The sequence below is a fragment of the Calonectris borealis genome, chromosome 6 (assembly GCF_964195595.1).
Source record: "Calonectris borealis chromosome 6, bCalBor7.hap1.2, whole genome shotgun sequence".
Classification (NCBI taxonomy): Eukaryota; Metazoa; Chordata; class Aves; order Procellariiformes; family Procellariidae; genus Calonectris; species Calonectris borealis.
Window position 1 is genome coordinate 40,511,876 of NC_134317.1, and position 23,922 is coordinate 40,535,797.

The window sequence follows — 23,922 nt, forward strand, 5'->3', positions numbered from 1 at the left end:
GTCTTCCTATGTTTTCTCTCCTTTTTGTGTGTCCAAGGAGCTGGGCAGACAGCATTTTGAGGAGAGATGTGTACTGCCTGCTTAGAAGTATGAACTGAAAAGGCTGGGACCTGTTGGTAATGGGGAAGGGTGGTACTGGAGGAGGTTTCGCAGCAGTAGTATACTCGGACAACAGAGCAAGGTTGTGGGAGGAGGAGAAAACAGCCCCAAACTGAAAACCCAGAGGAGAACAGCTTTGGGGCAAAGTGCCAGAGCGCTCCTAGCAAAGAGGCAGCACATCCCTGAGTGTGAGTTCTGCCCTCCCCTTGAGGCCAAGGTGCCAGGCAAGGGCCTTCAGCAGCAGAGGAGGTTAAGGGATTGAGTAGGAGCACATCCTTGCACCCTGCTGTGGTGCTCTGAGGTGGGATACGGGCGTTTAGCAGAGGCCGCGTAGCTGCACCGTACGTGTTGCCCTGGCCCAGGCTTAGAGGGTGCGGGGAAGCGCAGCCACGCGTCACAGCGGCAGGCTGCAGGTGCCGGGGTGGGCATGTTCCACTGCCGCACAACTCGGGCAAGGCCCTCTCAGCGCTCCTGCTAGGGATACAAAAGGAATAAATAAAAATGTAAAAGAGGAATTACTAAAACTGTCCCTTGATAACTAAATGGTTGATCATAAATTGGAGTGTCTATGCAAATGAAGTAAATAATTAAAAACTCCAAGAACAGCACTGACTAGGTGGTTGATGGCTGGCAATTATAAAAGCTGAATTTTTAATATGCATACATCTAAGGAGCCAGTAAAAATTAGCTCCTAGACTAATGGACTTGCCTTTCTTCCAAGGCAGAATTTTAATGAGAGCATTATTTATAGCAGAGCCCAAGAACAAGCATTTTCTTGCTTAGTCTCGTTTCTTCTTTGCTGACACTTTATTCATTAACCTCTGAACTTCTTTAGAAAAGAATAATACTCTACACAGTGGAGGGCAAAGATCACCTTGACCCTCTGAAATTAGTCATGGGTCATATATTGTTAAGAGAGTTACTTCTTCTGACAAATAATGTTTATAAAACCCCGTTGGTGATATGTCCTCATTTCATGCTGGTTTCTGAGTCATTTATTTGCAGTTCAGTTCACTGAAGAGAAAATGAACATAACGTGATATCTCATAGTGCAATGCTTCTTGTGCCATCTTGTCTTGTACAATGGGTAGATATACATCCCAATGAGACCCGAGAGGCTATTCTGGCCATATATTCTTACTGTGGATAAGAGGTGCTCCGTGTGTGGCTTGAAGACATGCAAGGGCATGAATTTATTTTTGAGCTCAGGCACTAGCTCTGCCATGTCATTGCAGTGACCCTGCTGTACAGCAGCACGGCTCGCACAAAGGGCAGAGCTCTGCCACATCAGGGATCGCAAACCCCGGCCAGCCTGTGCTGCTGTGGAGCATCCGCTGGCTGAGCAGGAGCCCAGGGCATCCTGCTTCCTGCTAATCCCCTGCAGGGAATCAGGGTGAGAAGGACACAAGCCCAGCGGAGCTAGCTGCAAACAAAACCAAAGTGCTTTGGTTGAGATTTTAAAATTTTATTTGAAAATTTGCAGAAATGGAATGCAAATTATAGGTCATTTGCATTTAAAGTGCTTCATGCGTTTTCCTTCTGAGCTTCTTTTGTTAAATGCATATTTTTTCTAATTTAAAAGAAAAATCCTTATTTGTCTTTCTTTCAATAATCAGAAAAGATCTGGCTTAAATTGAAAAATTACAAAACCAATAAAATAAATGAAAGAGCTCTACTTATTAGATCTAGGAATAACTACTTATAGTGTCCCTAGTGATGAAGGAGACAGGAAAGGAGAATGAGCAAAAAAGAAAAGAGTGTTTTATATTTGTTGGGGCTTTATAATCAAATCACGCTAAAAGCATTTTAAAAAAAAAAATTAAAATGGTATTTATTATTTAAAAAAAAAAGTGTCTTCTGAAAAGACAAACTTTTAGTTGTATTTCATTCTTTACTAATTGAAATCACGTGGTTGAAAATTTTGACCTGAAAAACATATATAATAGTCCAAGAGTCATGCTGAGTGCTCGCTGTATCTGAGAAATGGAATGAAATTTTGTTTTGCCCTGCTCTGCTTAAACACAGTGTCAGGATTCCTCCCACAGCTTTCAGCCATGTATGCCAGCGTACTTCCTTTTCTCCACGTTGTAAAATGGGCACTGATTCCATTCTCATTGGAGAGTAAGGCTTCAACAGAGGCTCAATCTGTTCCGGGGTGTAAAATGCTGTGTAAGTAGTACTTTTTATTTATGACAGTTCTTACAACAATGTTCTTGAAATGTAGATGTTTGAATGGTTGAACATTGAGAAGATCACTACATAAGAGGTAGCATTTAATTTGGTAGATGCTTGAACATTGTTATGGAGCAGGATTGTTGATGTGCGTGTCTAATGCAGATAATTTTTTTCGGAATTAATTTTTAAAACTCTTTGGTTTTTGACAGTAATATCTGCCTTCTGAGATATGTCTATATATCTTAGGAAGTTATCAGATCTGTGTCTGACTCAGGTACTCTTTCATCTTGCTGAGTGCACATGACAACACTCAGAGACATGGAAGGGAGTTTGGGAATGTTTTTAACTTTCCAACACTGGAGCTGCAGGCAGGTTTGAGACACTAAGGCCAAGACTTTAGCAGGATACAAAAGTGAATGGACATTTGTATGCATAATGAGACCATGCAATGTGTCAAACATAAAATGTATCTCATGTATTTTTAATATAGATAGCAACAGATATTAGACTTGAGAACATGAAATAATATTTATGGACAGCATAATGACCTGTTCCATAAGAGAACATTCCTCAGAAGTAGGTGGTTTTGTGTGCAACTGGATTGGAAAACTGGAGCAGGTGTACCGGGGCACAGCACTTCCCATGGTCTGGGAAGTTTCAGCTGGGGTCGAAAGGGCTGTCTCTTATCCACTGTTAATAAGTAGCGTGGGGGTGACCTGGAGAATGACTGTGAACCCTCGGCTGTGAATTAGTGGCTCAAGTACTGTCTCGGTCATTCCACTTTCCTTTGCTGTCCATTTACTGTCTGCATGAAGTGCATCAGCACGGTTGACTTCGCCTTTTAGGACAACATCCACTGGACAAAACCAGCCAACCCAGCATTGCAGTGCGGTAGTAAATGACTTCTGAAGTACTCTTCTATTCTTTCCTTCCCTGTCCTAGTCCTGGTGGTGTAGCTCAGAGCTCAGCGGTGTAACTGTATGTATACTGTGTCTGAACACAAAACTTCCCCACTAAGCCTACTAGACATGCCCTAGTTTGCATTTATTTTCCGCTCTTTCTTCCCTGCTCATGGGTTTGCAGGTATTTCCTGAAAATGTACTTGTTTCACTCATTATACAAAGTTCCACTGAAATTCAAGCTTCCATAGGCTCTGTGAAAATCCCGGCCACTTTATCTAATGAAGAATAGTAAGAAAGTGTCAACATTTTTCATTACAGTTAGTAGAGAGCTTTAGAAAACTAAACTTTGTAGGTGCTCCCTTCCCTGTATGGTTAGTTCAAATTCTTGTGGTTTTCTCAGGTTCAGCTATTCACCCAGAAATGATAGCAGCTCCCACAGTCATTATTAGTCTGCCTTTGCACGCAGCTCTCGGTGGGAACATGCTATAAATCCAGCTTCAGCGCCTGCCAGCTGTCTCGGCAGCCCCTTCAACAGCTTTGTATTCTGTGGCTCCATTCTTCATTGCCTGCAGGATCACAAGTGTTAGGTGCTCCTGCTCTATAAGGGTTTGTCCCCTAGCCCAAATTTGTCCCCTAGCCTAGCTCAACCTCTATGTGGACTTGCTGTGTTGGCAATAGCGTGTACAGGTTTTATTGAACACACCCCATTTTCCAAGACTGTCTCCAGAGGACCTTTCAAAAAGGAGCTGGGAAGTGATCGCCTGACGGATCTGTACCCAACCACGGCTCTACGCTATACCCAAATGTGGTTTCTGTATGAAGTCCTTTTATCCACTGGTCAGTCAAGACACCGGGTGAAAGCCACCCTGCTCCCGTTTGAATTAGGGGCTTTTCAAGTTGTCTCTTGTATTTTATTTCTATTCTGATCATTACATTTTTATTCATTCTGTCTTGAAAGACTCATTGCCTATTGTAACTGCATGTCCTTTTTTCTTCTTTGAGGACTTCATTACTTAGAAATACCGAACATATTATAGAATAAGTAAAAGTAGAAAGCTTTTCTTTTACCCTCAACCAGCTGAGGGCTTGGCGGCTACAGGGTCCAAAGCGTTGGGAATATGAGGAAAGAAGACATAATGGCAAAGAAAAATAAAGAAGTGACCTTCTATATTGTAAAATGTTGCAAACAGAAACATTTCATATTTCCCCCGCTGTCAATGTGTAAGCATTCAACAACAAATCAATACCACCCAATAGTGAGTGGTTCTCTTTCTTCATTTTAATCTGTGCAGCTCATCGCGGCGGCAGGAGTGCAGCAGTGTCGGGAAAAGGGAATGATTTTTGCCAGGATTGTGTTGCAGCTGCCCCATCCTCTTTCCCAAAACAAATTAATGGGGGCTTCAAGGCTTTAATTTTACTTCTTCAAGAGTCAGAACACAGACATTTGTTTTCTCCCCTGCTGCTTTGTATTCCTTCCCGGCTGCTCCTCCCATCATGTTGCTGAAGGCTGTGTTCTTCTCTTCTTTGCTTCACACTTTAATTTCCAGGGGCTTTGCTGTAATGCTGTGGCTTCTCAGCATAGGGGGGTTACCTACCATTCCTAGGGTGGAGGAGGTAGGAAGAAAAAAGTCCCAATATCAGCTTCTGAGTGGCAATGGTCTGTGTTAGAAACCCATCTATTCAATCACTGCATTGAACAAGAGCAGATTTTCATCAAAAGAAGCTCCCGGAGGGGTTACTTACTTTGAGGGAAATACATTAATTAAAGCACTCTACAAAATAGTGGGTGAAGAAATGCATAACGTTTCAGCTAGATTTTATGCTACGCTGAGCACTTTTTTGACCTTCATCTCCAAATGGTAAATGGAAATGCGGTTTTGAAAGCCTTCGTACGTACTGGTAGCACAAGTTGATTGTTTCCTCTGCAGTTCTTCCTAGGGAAAAAAAAAGCAGCAAAAATATGATACTGTTACCATATTTGCAGCTGAAGCTGTTTAGAGCCCAGGCAGACTAACATTAACAAATGGTGATAATTAGGCTTGATTTGCATATTAAAATTGTCTTAATTAAACACTGATTCTGTAAACGTTTAAAGGCTGTAATCGATCTTTTGCAGGCTCTCTTGGTTATTTATAGGATCTAATAAAAGCTAGCGGCTTTGTTAATGAGACCTCTATTTCCTAACTTGTATGTGTCAATGAGATTATTTCACCAACAATTACAAAGCAGACTCCCGTTAATAATTCAGAAAACCCAAATGCTGGAATTCTTTTGTCTGAGGCTACATACATGATATAGCTCCTTTAATGGGAACCTGCTGTTTACGTTTTCTTTCTGCTCAGGTAGGGGCCCATGCAACAACCCTTACTAAGGAAAAATCCCAGGAAAGATATTTCATGGGGAGGTTTTGTCAATGTAAAATCAAGCTTGCGGTGTCCTGTGAGCTGTTTGAATAATGGATCTGATATTTATACAGCGTTGAGCTTAGTCATAATATATTTGGTCCCAGATCTAATCCTGGCAACTCTGACAGTTAGGCTGAACTTTGTAAGAAACCTTTTTTTAATTTAAGAGGTAATGTAATCATGCTGTAATTTTACAAGAGGTCTCTGAAAAGGCTTCCAGGAGTTTTACTTCTCTTCAGTATCGCTACGATCTTGTGCCATGATGTAAGCATCTTGGGAAAACAGTGCTAAAACAGATGAAGAGCTCTTGCTTCTCAGATGCTAAATGTTTTTATCCCCCCTGCCCCCAATAACCTTGTTAGCACCAGGCAAAAACATTTTGGGGAAAGTGTTCATACTGCTTTGGAATATTTTTTTTCAATATTTTTATTATTTGACTTATCTTCTTGCACTTGAAGGACTCTGTATTTATGTATATATGTTTGTATGTATTTACAACTTAATAAGACATTTGTTTTGTTGTGGGATATTCCCAGTTAAGATTTTCTGGTTTCAGCCCTCTACATGTGCTTCTTTGAAGGTGACGTTAATAGTTGCATACTCTGTAGTCCTATAAGTCCAGTCACCAGATACAGTGCCAGTATTGATGGATTAAAAAATATATTTATTCCTATTTCATTTAAGTCATTAAGTTTATTGGGAAATATTAATAAGCTTAACAAAGCTAAACCACTAGATTGCATTTTTAACGATTAAAATATTTTTTCTGTGAAATGATCAATAAACTCTATAAAGCAGGTGGGACTTTCAAAATTGCTGTTTTGCCTAATTCCTTTCCCACCAAGACTGAATACGGGTTTCTACTGGGAGCGGTGCTATGGTGAAAGAGTAATATTGGTAATCCTTAGACTGAGATTCAGCAAGGTACTTCCAATGGGAATGCTTTGTGTGACGAAAGTCAAAAGGATGCATTTACACATCTTTTGGTCTGAGCATAAGCATATTTATTGGCATAGGTAATTTCATATGTAGTGAAACTTGATATCAGGTGGAAGTTTTTTTCTAGCAAAGGCATTACCAAGTGTCCTCATTCTGTGAGTGAACTGGAAATAATTTTGTCGTTACCTTCAGTAGGCCCCAGATCTATTTCATTTTGTGATATGTCCTTGTGGTAGTGTAAGGCAATGACAAAAAGGATGATGCCTTTTCACACGGTATCTGTATTTCAGCTAAACAAGAGGCCAAAAATATGTAAGGCCCATAACATATAAAACATGCAAGTTTATGAGACAAAGTTTGCCCCTTCCTAAATGTAATGGAAGCTAACCATTGTATTATTGAGATACTGAGATAGTAATTAGGTATTTATGCTTTGAATGCTAAATAAAACTTAGACGTCCAGCAGACTTACTAAAAAATATAACTATTTTCATCGCTACCCAAACCTTCCTGCTTTACTTTGTCTTTTCTCTAGAAAATCTCATTTTTGAAAATATTGATGTGAATTTGATTTTGAATACTTATAAATACTTACAAAATACTTATAAAATGTGAATTTGAAATTGCAGAAGATTAGGAATATTTACAATCCTTTTTTCTCCTTTCACTCAGAATATGTAGACGGTGTATTCAGGATCTGGTGTATAGAATCTATGGACAGTGTGTTTGTAAGAGCTGATTTCAACATTTTTTCCTCTCTTCCACTGGTGTGTGTTTTTTTTTTCCCAAATTTTGAAATCTAAAGACTTTTAAAAGTGAACGTGTTCATTTTTCTTTCCTTTTTTTTTTTAATTTCAGTGACTTCTTTTTCCAATAAATAACTTCTTCAATGTTTCTAGCCAAATAGTTAGGATTCTCTTCTCTGATCTCGGTCCCTCAGGTCAGCAATACTGTTATTCCCAAAACGGCAGTAGTTGGGAAAACCAGATCATGGTGAGCAAGTGATGTGCTTTCCATTTCCATTCAGATCCTGGTTTCTTTGCCAAGACCTCTACTTTGGGAACTAGCCAATCCCTTCCTGTTGGTTAATGGAGAAAATATAGATCAAACATGAACCTGACTTCAAGAGTGCTATTCAGCAGTTGCAGGTTAACGAAAGAGAACTGCAGATACGTTCTGTTCAGTTTGCCCTTTTTTGTTTTTCTCATTTTGGTATTTTTCTCTGTGCATCTGCCATTTTAAATTTGGATAAGATGCATTTGATGCATGATGACTGCCAGAACAAAATTCACAGTGTGAATGCAGGAGGCTTACAAATTCGTTTATACCAACAGAAGTAAACACTCTCCAAATGGCTGTCAGACAAGTAATAACTTTGAGCTTATTGGCTTACTCTTGATTTTTACTGACTCTTTGAAGGGAAGAAATTCTTCAGCTTTTTCTTTTTTTCTTTTTTTTTTTAAAACTTTTGGGCCACCTCATTTGTCTTATTTAATAATCACAGTTGTGTGTGTACCTGCTTTTGCCTCCATACTGTCTTTTTCAGCTAAAAACACTTAGTTTTTCCTTTCTGTTGTTAGGAAAAATAACCAGTGCTCTGGTATGAATTCACATAAGGCAACAGTTTGGCATTTGGGCCAAAATTGAGCTTCTAGTTTTAAGAGTGCTAAAATCCTTCAGACTGATACTCAACTTCTCATCTTCAGATAAGATCAGAAGATAGTGCATCATGTTGCTTTGCTCAGTTGCTGATTTCTTAAGACTTTTGTTACAGAAGCAGAATTGGATTAGCAGGTGAGGAAACACAGTTCTTGAGTGCAGCCACTAAAGACAATACGCAGGAGTGGTAAATTCAGTTGTACAAGTCGTACGTGTGTAGAAGCTGAACTATATACAACTGAACAGCTTCCCATGCCTTTTGTAGCTTTCTTGCAGGCCAGATGCTGTTCACTTCTGAACAGAGGAAAAGTAAAAACTTTCCAAGCATGAAACTTAAATTTCAAACCCTCTACCTTTAAAAGTGGGAAGGAAGAAAGGGTTTCCCATTATCCTCTCACTTTTTTCTCATATATAGTTAAATTACATATTCATTGTTTTATTCTGCTTTCATGTAATTTCATTTTCAAAGCCAAGAGAAATTCTTTTGTATTTCTTTTCTGTGCTTTCACTACATTCATAACTTTTCCAGTTATATTGCACCAGCAACTTCTGCTCATTTATAATTAACCTTTTTGATCTTCCTTACATTAAAGCAGAAGAATTCATAAGGTTTAACGTTAGGCAGTCCTACTGGGTTTCTGTCATTCACGCATTACTCTCCTGAAAACAGTTGGTATGTTTTGCAAAGTATTGGAATACCAAGTTAATTTAAAGTAAACTCTGGTTACAATAAAAACGGGCCGCCTAATTTTGTGGAGGAAAAGGCCATATCCCGCGCTGTTAAGTCTTCAGTTAATGGACTTCAGCACACAGGATTTCCCTGGCCATCCCTGCTCTTGCACTGCTGATCCTTCCCTCCTTGGAACATTTAAACTGCAGGAGTTACGTTGGCTAGGAGGAATGCAATTACCGAATTTGGCTCTTTTGGTGCTGACAGGATGATGTATGTTCACCTGCCCTACGAATCCTTATTAAGATGCAGTAGCTTCTGTTACTGAAGCCATCTGCGAATATCAACCAGGGCAATAATATACAGGTCTGCTTTTAGTGAAAGAATTTCAATATCTTTTTTTTCTATTTATTTTCTTTTAAAGGAATGACAGGTCCAGCAAAGAAATTTCTCCTTCCCCCTGCCTGGATGGTCTGTCAGGGCCGTGCAGGTGGAACTGTGCTCGTCTGTGATCTCTCCAAGTAGAGATGACTTTTCTCTCTCTTCACAGAAGCAGGTACAGGAAGGTATCTGCTTGCTATAAAACCTTTTTTCTTCCTTATATAGTTAGAAGTTTGATGTGTCTTACAGGATTTTAGTGAGGAGAGAATCCCACATGGTCATGTCTGTTTAAATACTGCCTGTGGTTACAGGTTTCTGCAGACTGCAGTACAAAAATCCAAGTGTCAGTAGAAGACAAAAAGATAATTCACTTTCATCTCGAGAACAAAGCTGAACAGAGGAGCTTTTTTCAACCTTTTTAATTCATGAAACATTTATCTTAGAGTCAGGTTATGTTATGCTGGCAAGAATATAATCTGTCAGCATTTCTACTATAAACTCCTGTTTTTAGTGTTTTTTAGGAGAGCCTCAGAGGTTCACTTTGAACAGATTTAGCATACGAGGTCTTGGCCTAGAAATATACTTCTCCTCCCAATTAAGAAAAATGAATGTGACTGCATGTTCAGCACAAAAGGCATGCTAATGCTACGTTCAGGTGAAAGTTCAGATGCAGAAAAATGAGATAATTCAGGAGTGTCCCAGAGCAAGGTTACTTTAGTTTTTTCCATATTTTTAATAGCAGGTGTTACTAACTCTGGTCTGTGATGGAAAGCATGGCATTAGGCTTAGCTGACAGGCAGAGCTCTATTTCTAGTTTCTATTACCTACCAGCTTTAGAAAAATGCTGTTTCTCAAGTTTTTAATGTTTCACAGTATGAAAGTTGTTATATAAGTTCATGCATTTTAAAGAGATTAAAAATTCTCTTTCGTTTCTTTAGGAAGATGTAGTGAATAAAGTTTTAAAAAAAAAAAAAAAAAGAGCTGTCTGTGAGAAAGGGAGATCACCATAACAGCAAAGAGCCCAACAGCTGATGTACTTCAGCTTTGGTGTACATACCTGCCCTCTGCGAATCCTTGTCTAATAAGGCACACAAATGACCATTGCAAGTTAATTTTATTCCCCAACTACAGGATTACAAAACATCTGAGTAATGCCCTGCCTTACCCTTGGTTTAACATCAAGAAACAGTCTTCTCCGCATGATTTTTCCCCCCAGGGTCTATTCCAAGTGAGGAGAACAGAAGCAAACTCCATGCTGAAGGTTATGTGCTTGAGCTTATCGAGTAAAACCTGTGGTGACAGATGGTAAAATTGTTTTCCAAATTTGTTCACTGCTTACTGTACAGATACTGTACAGATACTATACGCCATGTGCTCGTAAAAGCCTCTGAGAGAGCAGCGAGGAGATGGATGCGTTTTTGCCTTGCTTTGAGTGGTGCCCTCTGGATGAGACAGGATGGGGCAGATGGAGAAGAGAGCGGCTCTTGCTGCGAGCACCTGGGCTGGCCTTGCGGGGGACGCACACAGACGTCGTGTGATGCAGGAAATTGCTGAAGTGAGTTATTACGGGCTGGGCTGAAAGGAGAGACTAAAAGAAAGGAGCTGTCTTGCAAAGGTAGAGGGGGTAGGTGTTTTTAGACTCTTTCCTCCAGTTTTTGTGTTTACCTGTCACATCCCATGAAAACTAGTTTTCTCTCTTTAAAAAATTACCTTGTTATAGCTTGTGCTCTAATAAAGAGCTTTTGATGTTTCCAGTGCACCTACTTCAAGGCAACAATGCAGGCAATTCCCCTGCAGCGTGGAGCGACTTCAGAGCCCGCAGTTCTGCTGGATATGTCACACGTTTCCTTCAGACCTTGCTGGTGCCTTGCTGATGCGACGCGCAGCTAGACCAAGCAGACAGACCATGTCATGAACAAGGCAGGGATCTGAGCAGGAGTCATGCTTTTAATTTTGCACTTTGCTGTAAAAGGGGAAGCCCTTGGCCGTATTCAGCAAGGGAGATTGAGAGAAAGGTTAGGCCTTCCCCAGTGAGTCAATAGTCAGTAATCACGGTACACTTAACATGGTGCTTGTTTTAGAAAGAATTCAAGTTTAGTGAAGTGAGCTTCCTAAGCATTAGATTATTTGACTTTCTGGAAAAAATTGACCTATGTAAGATCAGAAGTTTCATTCAAGATACTAGTTTTTTTCCCCCACGTAAAATTAAACATTTCATGAAAAACTGTTGGGAGGTTTTGATTGTTTTTAATAAAGAGAATGAGGTGAACAGTTCCACTGTTGAGTGCTTCATAGTTTGAACACTTTTCTTGGTTCAGTGCTTCTGAATGAACATATTTCTTTCAGTTAATTTCTAAATGAACCAAGAAATTACAAATAAATCTCTTATCTCAGCACTGTTTAGATAAATCTTATACTCGGATGTTGTTAATCTAAAAGCTCATATCATATCAAACTAATAAAGATAATTACATATTGCACCTAGTATATTACACTCAGCTTGATCTAATGGATATGTTATCTTGATTTTTGAACTTGGCAAAGTAAGTTTGTTCATGTCAGACTTTTGTGTACAGCAGGGCATTCAAAATCCAGAAAAATAATCAAAACAGCAGAGTTTAAAAAACATGGGTAGTTTTTAAATGATGCTCAACAGTTTTTGGCTCTGTGTTTTCTCCAGAGGTGCTTGTTTGTTTTGGGGTTGTTTGTTGTTGTTGCTAAACCGGTAATTAAAATAAGTATAGTAAGATTCAACTGCTGTGTTACATAGTTAATGGTTGAACTTAATTCTACCCATGCAAAGAAGCTGTAGTATATTAATTATAATTGTCTTCAGCCTGTCTTGTTTTGCCCTGGTATTTGTATATCCGAATGGACACATATAGATAGGGAGGATATACAGCAGAATTTCACTATTTATTCCGAAATCTTCGGCTATTATCCTGTAAAAGTAAGAACAAAAAATAATTTGAATTTAGGTTCCTTGTTTAACTACTTCTGCAGCAGGATTACTGTTCACAGATCCATAGTTCCAAAGGTCAGGCTGCTTTTCTAGTGGATTGCATTTTAAAAAAAGAAATGTTTTCTGTATTTGAAGTCTTTTAGATAGCTCCAGTCCGAGGCAGGCAATTAATGTCTGTGGTCAGTGGAAGCTGAGAGGTTGATAGGCTCCATAACATAATGCCATGGTGTTTCTAACTACTGATTCTGATGTTAATTTCTGGGTTTCAAAATGGAAAATTATATGTGTGTGTGCATGTGTGAATAATCATTTTTTTTTAAAAAACAACAATGCAGAACACTTCATATTTTGTTTTCTTTGAACGTTGCTATTATCTGCTATTTTCCGCAGAGGAAGAATGTATGGTTATGAATGTAATTGGACAGTAGCTCAAGGAGTGAATAGAACTGAGATTTCCTCCATTAATATTTCAATCAAGACCCGATGACTCAGTTAACAATAGAAATGTATTTTCCATAATTTATTGCCCTTTACACGGCTAGAATGTCATATGCAAGCAGACTGGATAGACCGCATGGGTTAAATGTGGGGGGAAAATGGGCCTTTTTACAGCTGCAGAGTTCTGCTCTGATGTTTTGTTGTTTCTCCTACTCTCGATTTGTGATAATGTTACCTCTGTCAGTGGGGTAATGGTCAGTGAGACCTTGAAGGTAGCAGCAAAGGAGCGTAATTTTCCCTAACTGATAAGTCCCCTAATATTAAGACAGGACTCTGCTCTTTTCCTCGTGATACAAGTCCCAGATGTTTGCCCCTGCTTGAACCTTAAAGAAATACAGTTAAATGGCAGATGCATACAGCTGATTCCTGGATGACAAGAAGCTGTGAGTAAGCCAAGGACCAATTTGCAAGGCGCTCCGGTGAAATTCCTCTGAAGAAGAGATGCTCCGAACTTTGCTCCAAGGGAGATTAAGCCTGGGACTTGGACACCCTGTTCACACCTGGTTCAGTTCCACATTGAATGAACCAGGGGTCCTGGTGATGTCATAGTGGATTATTTTATAATTAAAGACTGAAAAGCAGAATGCATGTGCAAAAGGGGTGTCATTAACTTACTGCTGAGCTCTTGATGCTGAAAGCTCAGGGCTATCTTAACATGCACTCTGATCCAGAGAATATTTACTACTGTTTGATTTTGCTGGGACCTTACAGCTAAATAGTAAGCTTTCCAGTTTTATTTTTCTGGCATCTGTGTCTACAAAACTCCTGGTGTTGGTAAAGGAAACACTAGCTGTGCACTGAGTAAAAATAAAGTGGCACTTTGGAAATTAAGTTTCAGCAATAGTATTGAGAAACACTTTACAGAACCATTGCCTTTGTGTAGCTTTTATTATTATTATTATTATTACTATTATTAAAATCCTTTCAGGTGGTTTATACTGAATTGACTTATGGAAGGGAAATCAGAAAGTTCACATTCATTTGGTGGCACGGCAGCCATGTGGTTTTCTTTTTTTTTCGGTTTGTGATAGCATGCTTTTTCTGCATTTGTGGAAAGGTTACTGTGTACATATTGGTATTTGAGAGTGTCGGAGGGTAAATGCCTTGCTGAGCAACAGCAGTTATTTTACAAGGGCTTTTTTTTTGCATGCAAAACATGTACCAACATTTGGGTTGTTACCATGGTCTGGGTACAATTGATATTGCTGCTAGGCCACAAGGTAGATTTTTATGTTCATGAAATTTTTTCTTGCCAGGCTGCACATACGTGTTTGCTTATCTCTGTCTCCTGTTATGTTATCTTTATCGAGTTTAATTTGTCTGTCAATAACTTGGGATTTTGTGTAATCACGTTTCTATTCCAACAGTGATTTTATAATTGGATAATAATTATTTAAATTTTCTTTTTATCAGGATTTATTGGTACATGTTTTATTACTTAGAAATCATGTAAATGTACAGTTTTTTGGGTGAGGTTTTTTTAGCACTTTTCCCCCCTATAAGTCTGTTGAAAACTGTGGAAGACTCAAGAACTGCACTGTGGCAATGTTTTTATGCTTGAAGTGGATGGTGTGCTTGCTCTTTAAAGATAGTGAATTGCTTTTAATAGTCCAGAGCCTTTTTTCTTGTTATGTTTGTCGTGCAATCCTTCCATGGGAATAATACTAATTTCCTAGTTTGATCTCAATAGTATATGCGGCCTTGAAGCAGAGACTACTTCAAGACAGAAAAGTAAATGAAAAATACAATGAGATACAAAATGGTGTTTGCCTAAGTAGCCTGCTGCCTCTTTTTGGTGACATTTTTTAAACAAAAGGAATGCTGGACTTTAACAGAAATTTGCATTCTAATGCCATATGAAAAGACTGGAAAGAGTCTCTTTGGTCTCCAAGTTCAGGCAAAAGATGACACGCAGGAGAAGGTAATTTATTTCCTGACTTTTCAAGCAGCCTCTTACAATTAATGAGAACTTTTTATCCCCACTACTTGGAGTGGAGGGGAGTTTTCGTATCTCACTGTTTGAGAACTGTCTCCTAATTTCCAACTGAAATTTATCTGCAGATAATGAATACCCATATGTTCCTGCGTCAACACTGCTCTTCAGCTTCAATAGCTCTTTTCCCTCTTTTGCTCTTAACCTCTGAGATATTTACAACAGCAATCTAATTCTCTTTAAGCGCTGTTTTGTTGGACTGAGTTCTCCTAAATGGTTCAGAGATGTACTGTGAACTACAGGGTATTATCAAGGAGTGTCCTTCCAGAATTACTTTGTGGTCAAACCTCATTAACTACTTTCCTGAAAGGACTTGTTGCAAACAGTGAGAACATACTGATAAAGCATGCTGATGGTAAAAATGTAGGAGGTGTTCTCAGTGAAAAAGAGAGTTCAAATATCTTATGTCAGAGGAGAAGTGGGTTTTTTTTGGTTTTGGGTTTTTTTTTTTTGTGGATTGGGAAAATAAAAATGGAATTAAGCTGATGGTATAAACTCTAAAAACGTGACAGAGGTGTGATTAACTTATGTTACCCCTGCTCCCAAGAGATTGATTCAAGCTGGAATAAGTACAAAGAAGGACTACTAGGATGAGTAGAGGAATTTCAGATCTTGGGTTTGGGTTTTTTCCTCTCTCCAGAACAATGTAACAAATTATCTTTTCATTCCAGTGTCATTAAAATGTTTTTTTAGAGTGAAAACTTGTTCTTCAGGATATGATTACACTGTTCAAAACTGGGTTTCAATTTTAGTAGAAAGTAATTTTGTTAATATTACCCATGAAACCAGTGATTTTTATGAAAACAGAGAAATGCGTCTATTTTTAATACTTCTGTCTTCCCATCTTGAAGACTTAGGGTTTTTTAGCGGGAGATACTGTGGTTGGATGCCTCCCGTACTGGGAGAGCAAGTCCAGATATCAGTGGTGACATCTGACATATGTTACTGCACTATGTAGGTCACTTACGGCCTAATGTGGAAGATGACAAAAGATAATTAATTTTGATTTCATGCTTGTGATTCCTGAAGGAAGACTTTAATGGTGTTTGTGGAATATCGAGAGATGTACTGAATCACTGCCTAAGAGCAAGAACTCAGTCTTTTGGAAGCGGTGATTACACCTTCTAATTCAAACCCTCTGGCGAAGGAGATGGCTTTTCTCCCTGATATTTGAATGCACCTTTTCTGCTAGCTATTATGTGAAGTAAGGATATATATCCTTAGTAATTGCAAGAGATGTGTTCCTCTTCTAGCAACCAGGAGCTGGTTTTTAGCACACAAAGTGCCTTGGTTTGCACACAGCCATAAAATCAAGGTCCTTCTATTTACAAGGGTATAGAATAAGTTATATCACTATAACTTATTTAATTGCTTTCTTTTTACATTTAATTCCTAGGGTCTCCGTGTTTACACATTCTGTGGTCACCTGCATTCCTGTAATCATGCTACATTCAACATGAAGGTAAGTTCTGCGTATGAATTTCCTTTTTTTTTTTTTAATCATCATGTTCCTTGCACTGGTAAATACTGTCATGCACTTTGCACACTGCATAGATACCTCTGCAACTGAATTCAGTATTAGTAATGACTTCTAGAGCAGTTCGGCATGGCACACACCTGCCAGCCAGAGCAGAGTCTTAGACACTGTTATAATAAAGCTGCCCCCTCCTTGCGCGCCTACCTCCATTCTCCTTTGGTCAGTGCATGATATATAAGCCATTCTCCTTTGTCATGATCATTTAGTTATTTTACTTAAATGAAGTTTGCTGTTAGTTTTTTTTAGTTAGATGGTTAATTTAATATAGTTTTTGTCTAAAATGCATCATTTTGGTTGGGATTGGTGACAGACTGTGATTTGAATGCCTGTTAACTTTGGAAGGGAAGTGATTTTCCCAAAATGTTTCTTTGAGGTGATATGAAATATTCTGAAATGATCAAAACATTTATGATGTATGGTTCCTCTAGCTCTCCTGGCCACACTGCTCTTTAAAACTGGTGTGGAAGTGGTGAGGCATGTGCTGGTTTCTGCTACCACTTGCACTCTTTTCTCTCAGGGACCATCTTTCCTGAAAAATACCTCAACGGTGTTCCTGCTCCCTGTGCTCTCACTGCCACTTTTAGTACAAGCAGAGCAAGATACTAATTTTTACTGTAGGAGATCCTAAATATTCTCCTCTTGTTCAGTATCAACTACTGCTTTAGCAACTGCTTATGTCAACCCTATGTGTTTATAGGGCAAACCCTAGGGGTTGATGTAGCAGAAAGTGTGGGATAAGCTTATGTCAAGGAGGGGAATAGGAATTCCCAAGGCATCTTAATTCTTTCTTGGCTGCATGCATGTATCTCTATATTTGACAGGCACAACCTGCCTCTCAGTATTTTGAAACACGGTGGTGTAGAACAAAGAATATTTAACAGTAGCAAGAATTGTGAGGGAAATACTGTAGCAGTACTATAGCAGCGTCTTTAACGTGAGTATTTACAAAGAGCCTCATGCTCTAATGTGACCTGTAATGATTAACAGGAAGCTTAAAAACTGTGTGCTGATAATCTTCCAGATAAGAACGTTATTTTGGTAAAGAATATTATAGTTGGCATTAAACTCTGGACTAAAATCATTGGTTGACATTCTCAATGATTGAATTAGTAAAAATGGAAACATCTAGTGCAGCATTGATTAAACTGAGTGAGCAATATAATTTCAGAAGCTGTAATTGCAGTTATATAAATTAACTCTATATGTACTGGAAAACTACTGAAAAGACTAAGGAGTTGGTCCTGAGTTGTACAAGTTACAGTTGTCACGTTGGTTAGCAAAGCAAGTGCTATTTTTCAACCAAATATAGCATCAGTGAACTGTTTTCTTACCCTCTAGTGCTTGCCCACTAAGAAATTAATATTTTCCACCCAATTAAGGTGTTTTGAGTAACAATTTTTTTTGTTAAAAGTTGCGTGTTTTATGACGAAAAAAGGTTTTTATAGACAGTATTTTCAACAATACTTTCATGGGAAAGATTTTGGAGATTGATCATGGACTGTTTGGACAAAGGTGCAACATCTGTGCAACTTCTGTAGCTCTGGTCATGTCAGGACTTAAAAGATAATGCTTTCAGCAGTGTATAAATTCCGTGGTTTTCCAAGTTGGTTCTCTACCTGTGGAAAGTTTGAGAAAATTTGAGCAAAATCCATGTAGCTGCTTTCAAATTGAAGATGTAGAAAAATGCATCTTTCCTCCTAAAAGTTAATGTTACCACCCCTTTTACTCCCATGTCCTCATAACACAACTAACTTTGTAGAGAAAAATGTTTCACATGTTTCTTTTCCACTGAGGGCTAAGCCTTTTAGTAGAAACATGTGCGTGTGCTTGTAAGGGTGGTTTTTCAGAGGCTACTGTGTGTGCTCCAGTTCTCTTCAAAGGCGCTGAGTGCAGTAAAAGCTAGATGTGAACATACCTTACGTGGGAAGGCAAAGATACCTGCTCTAGGGAAACCCAAGTGAGACTGCGCCTAAGAGGCAAAGTAATTTCCCCAGTTTTTGAATGTTACTGGGATTTGAGGTGACCCCACTTGATTGCTGGATTCCATACGACTTCACAAATGTAGGCTCACGGTGGGCAAAAGGTGGTGGAGGGAGCCCCATTGATACCAAAGTGCCTACATCTGGACGTCATGGCAGGGATGTCCAAGTCAGCTCTGGCCCTCTCCTTCTGTCTTGTGGGTAATTATGGAGAGGATGTTATGCATCTGCATAATTCATGTGTTTTTACATTAGTACATGTTTTTGATCAACAACTTACGAGAAAACAATGCCATTTCATACAGTAGAATTCATACAAGGAATGGTGATCTCTTCTTGAATGTTGGCATGTGTCGTGGTTTAACCCATCAGGCAGCCAAACACCACTCACAGCCGCTCGCTCACTCCCCCCACCCCCAGTGGGATGGGGAGAGAATCGGAAGGGTAAGAGTGAGAAAACTCGTGGGTTGAGATAAAGACAGTTTAATAGAACAGAAAAGGAAGGGAAAATAATAATAATAATACTACTAACAATAATAATAATAATGATGATGATGATGATAGAATATACAAAATGAGTGATGCACAATGCAATTGCTCACCACCCGCCGAGCAATGCCCAAAAAACAGCGATCGCCACTTCCTGGACACGCCTCCCATTCATACACTGAGCGTGACGTCACATGGTATGGAATACCCCGTTGGCCAGCTGGGCCCGCTGTCCTGGCTCTGCTCCCTCCCAGCCTCTTGTGCACTTGGCAGAGCATGGAAGTTGAAAAGTCCTTGACTTAGCAACAACTAGAAACAGCAGTGTGTTATCAACATTCTTCTCATACTAAATCCAAAACACAGCACTAGGAAGAAATTTAACTCTATCCCAGCCGAAACCAGGACAGCAAGTAATACAAAATCTAAGTATGGCCTAAATAGCATTTGAAATAAGTTTTGTACTTTATACTTTGCATAGCATTTTCCCAGCTTGGCAAATAACCTATGCTAACGAAGTATAAAGACTATAGGTGCTTCGTTGAATCATTATGAATTTAAAGCAGAACAAAATTTCCTCCCTTATGTGTGTATCTATGTGTTTGTGTTCAAATAAAAGTATGATTATGATTCACGTGTTTGTCTGTATCTGCTGTGCTGTGTTTGTATGATGTCTGCAGGTGAAGAAATCATTACAGAGGTTACCAAGTTTCCTTAAAACAAAAAAGTATTTTTGGAATAATAGTTTATATTAGGAAAACCTAAAAGACTATAAAAAATATGCTTGATAGCAACTGCCCAGTTTTACCTCCCCAAGCCAAAATGCAAACAGCATTTAGGTCATTCTTCCATTGATTTACTGAAGGACAAATAATGTCAGACAGTTTTTAAGCAAAAACAAAATTTCAATTTTGTTTACCTCTTCAGCAGTCCAGTTGGATGTCAGCTACCATTTAGCTGGGCCAATAATATTGATATTTGATGTCAGTTCTTATTCATTACTGCACCCAAATGATGCAAAAGTCAGATCTTTCAGATGTTTCTATGGATGGCCAAATAAAGCCGGGGATGTCTGACTGCATCTAACAGACACAAACAAGAAAAGAACAGAATACAAAATCAAAAACCTATCTGCTCTTATTGTTATTTATGTATTCAAAGTGTTCACCTCTTTGCATAAACTCCAAGCCAGTTACTTACAAAGGTTACCTAGTAATATCAAACGTGTTCAATTATACATGCAAAAGGGCTAATAGGTTCTTCCTCTAGTTTATTTCTGTCTCCATGCATAAGAAATATAATTACAGAACTGAATTACATTTTAAATACAGATTTTAGTATCACTAGTTAACCATTTTCAGGCCATCGAACGTTGTTAGAAGTAAAAAAATAAACCTATTCTGTCTCTGTGTCATGGCGAAGAACAAAAACTGCATCAAAATACTGTCGTTTCACTTGTTGGCAAAAAGCTCTTTCTGATAATAGTGGAACTCTCAGAAAACTGCTAGAATCCACTTCTACATCCATTCTCTGAAAAATATTAATGTTATTCCCTATTTTTGGAAGTCACTTTTCTGGAACGCTCTCTTCCCTTGGCCAGGCATACTGTTTAATCACTTCCCATCATCTCTGATCCTATTGATATTCACAGACTCCCGACACTTGGCAAGCATGTGCCTCTTTTACGCATTACGTGTAGACCAGATAAGATGTTCTGAAACCACTCTAGAAGAATCGAGTAGATACATCTTTATTTTTATCTTTTTAATATTCTTGCTATCTGACTCCAACGTCGGAGTCTTAATATAGAAGGCTGGATAAACAAGTAAGAATATCCCTACCAGATATCCTAGAAGTAAAAACATTCCTCCAGCTCTTTCTGTGAGGAAGCTCCAGCATGTATGGGCTTACCTGACCGTGTTCAGAAGGCCAAAGAAATTCGTGATGCATTGGTTTGTATGGGGGTGGCTCTCCCAAGGTGCTGTATTTCTGTGTCCCTGAGAAAAGAGACAGTCTTTTAGCAAAGGTGCTTCAATGGGACTGAAAAAAATCCAAGCCTGATTTTTAAATGTCACACCTTGTTTATGTCATTCAGTCTCCCATCACCATTTCTAGTTCTTATCAGAGATCGTTTGCAAAGAAAAACTTAGTAATAGGGGTCATATACCTCCACAAGTAACTGACACAGAAAAATCCTTTTTTCGTTCACGCATAGCAGATGATGGTGACCGAGAAACCTTTAGTGTCAGTGTTTAAATGCACCAACTGCCACTAGAGTTTACCTCTGCACTTCTAAATCAGGCAAAATGCAGTTCCTTTGCTGTCTTAGTTTGGAATAAATTTGGGTTATTTTTGGATCAATTTCCCAGTTATAATTTCTTCTGAAAAAAAGCAAAATATTTTCTATTAGCCTTGAAGTTTGTTTAATCAAGGCCCAAGTTGCTTTCAGAAACTTGGAATTAACCAGCCTTTCTGTTGTCCCCGGTGTAATTTATTTGTTTGAGAATTTAATCCCAGTCCTGTCAAGATTACTAACTCTGAAAATAATCACAGGTCAAGAAAATTCACCTTCTTTTCTTTTAAGCGTGTGACACTTTGTGTTATGAGAGGTGAGGTTAGCTCGTTCTGCCACAGGACCTCTCTCCTCCAGCTTCAGGGTTTAGATCTTTCTTTCATTTACCACAGGGTTGATTTTTAATTTTTTTTTTTAAACCCAGGAATCCTTTCTGGTGCTCTTTCTTGTCACCATGCAGGTAGTCTCAGTAAATCACAAAGTATCCTGTAACTTTCACCCAAAGAAACTCGCAAAAGCTTAGATTTGAGAACACCTTCTTTTGTTCTTCCGCCTGATGGTAGGTTCTAGGAAAGTATTTGAAACCCATCAAGAAATGGAAAGCAAAGAATCTTGCTGTAACATTGATCATTTCTGAAAAAGCCACTGCCTCGTGTTCTCTTTTCTTGCTTTGCCATGGAAAAAAAGGAACGTAGTTTTTCCCAATAATGATATTTGTAGAGACGTCGCTTTCAGCCTTCTCTGTCACCAGGCATCACGAGATGGATATCTGCCTTGAGGCCTCACCTTAAGTTCTGTAAGAGGCATCGCGTTCCTACCCGGTCAATCCTTTCAAGTCCCCTCTTTGCAGCACGTACTCTTTGCTGGATACCAGTGGGTCTATATGGTCGTGGTGCTGTGAGTGCAAGACATACCTCAGGTTAACGTGGTGTCTACTACTACCTGGACTCCATAATTATAAAGTGAAGTAACTGAGGGACAGCTGCTCTTCCTTGGGAGCAAGCTGCATATACCATGATGGCTGAAAGTTTCTAGTCATGATCACTGAGACTTCAGCGCTCCAGAAGTGGACTACATGGAGATGGTGCAGATGAGGAACATCTACACGAGGAAGGTAGGAAGCAGGACAGGTGCCTGCCATCATACTGTCTCATTCATTTGTGCTATGGCGAATGTTCATTTATATTGTTACTAAATGAACAAGAGAATTGACCTGCTAACTTCATACTTGAGCTAAATAAACATACATTTACTCAAATTTCGGACTGTATTTATAGAATATTATGAAATATTCTGTGAATATTTTAAATCTGGAAAATTTTGAATCTGGGAAATTGAATATTTCCTTTTGGAGGTATGCAGTATACCTGGCCCCTTGTAATTTCTTAAATTAATTATAATTTGCACTTTAGGATGTCCTGCTGTCCCCCATCCCGAGTAGGACACCATGATGTGTCACTGGGAAGCGCTGCTCCGAGCGAAATAAGAAGGCTGTTTGTTACACAGCCAAACTGTAATGCTTCTGAGACATGGAGACAATCCAGATGTAGGCAGAGAAGTTTTGAACCAGCAGTAAATGAAATATTTAACTTTTCTAATTGAAGCTTTTAATCAGATTTTGCTCTCGTTTAAGTCTTTGCGTATGATGAAGCTTTCTCTCAACTCTTCATGATAAAAGTTTGGGGTAATGCATAGACATTTGGATTTTAGACAACTCTATAAAGCCCAAGAAGAGAAAATGTGGCATCATTTTTAACTAGCTTTAACATAATTTGGTTTTGAGTAACTTTAAAAAACCTGTATGTTTCAGGTCAGATTGGCCCTTGGAAAGATCCTCAGCAGAAACTGATAATTAACTGACCATGCAGTATTTTATTTTATGTTCTCAGACTTTATATTTACAAACATAAACATATTGTTATGTCCATTTGCTTACAACTGAAAGAAAAAGAGATTATCCCCTTTAATGTGATTTTGTTTGCTTAATTCTGTGTTCTGCAGTGAATGTGACCCTCTGTGTATACAATACATGAAGCAAGCGCTGCTTAGCATGCAAAACTGCTAGCAGTGTGGAAAACTTTGCCCTTCTTTCTTAGAGGAGAAGAGTTAATTTGTATATCCTAAGGAATAAGGATTTTTTAAAATTACATCTCCTGTCCCAGCATGCCAGACATTCCTGTGGCGGATGTACACCGTGGGTCCATGCCCCAGCATAATTGATTTTTCATTTTAACAGCTGGTTTTTAAACGTGTCATTTTGCACAACAAACAAAATCAGAATACGAAGATACATCTAGATTCTTTTAAATTCAATTTCCCACCTGCAGTACAGTCAAACTTGCCTCTTTATGTGATATTTCACAGGAAATAATGTTTTAAAATACATGAGAAAGCAGCATACCATCCCTACGCTCTATCCGGTGACTCTCTCATCTGACAGTCATTTTCTCGATAAATTGTGAGACTTTTATCCGCATGCCGTTGTTATCACTGACTTGAATGGGAATGATTGCTGACTCTCAGCGCTGAGTTGTGAGGCTGGGGCTCCAGACGTGGCTGCTCACGCTGAAGCTGCTCACCTCCAGCTCACCCAGCGCTCCCAGTTTGCTGTGGTCAGGTGTGGATGGGAGCTCACGTTACATTAGCCAGGTTACCTGTTGAAATAGATGCTATCGGTATGGTTTTGCATTGGTTACAGGCAGAGAGGTAACAGCTCTTCCAACAAAAACCATGTTTGTGCAAAGTTAACTCTTCAGAAGGGCTTAAACTAAATTTGGGTTAGAGAAATGGGTTTAGTGTAAACCAATGATTTGTGTTTGGTTAGAGGACTCTTGAACTCTTTACCGCTTATCAAATCATGGCCAAAGGGAAGTAGGGTGCTTGAAACAGTGCTATATATGTGGTTGTGTAGTACGTGGCTTTATGCAACACAAAGTTGGATTTA

General features: G+C 39.0%; 1 protein-coding gene across 1 annotated transcript in view; it reads left to right on the forward strand.

Moving 5' to 3' along the window:
- The window catches only part of SPAG16 (sperm associated antigen 16), a 410,239-nt gene that overhangs the window by 265,673 nt on the left and 120,644 nt on the right, over nucleotides 1-23,922 (forward strand). The window contains exon 14 of the mRNA XM_075153736.1: nucleotides 16,080-16,145. Coding sequence (XP_075009837.1) covers nucleotides 16,080-16,145 — 66 coding nt within the window. The remainder of the gene's footprint in view (nucleotides 1-16,079; nucleotides 16,146-23,922) is intronic.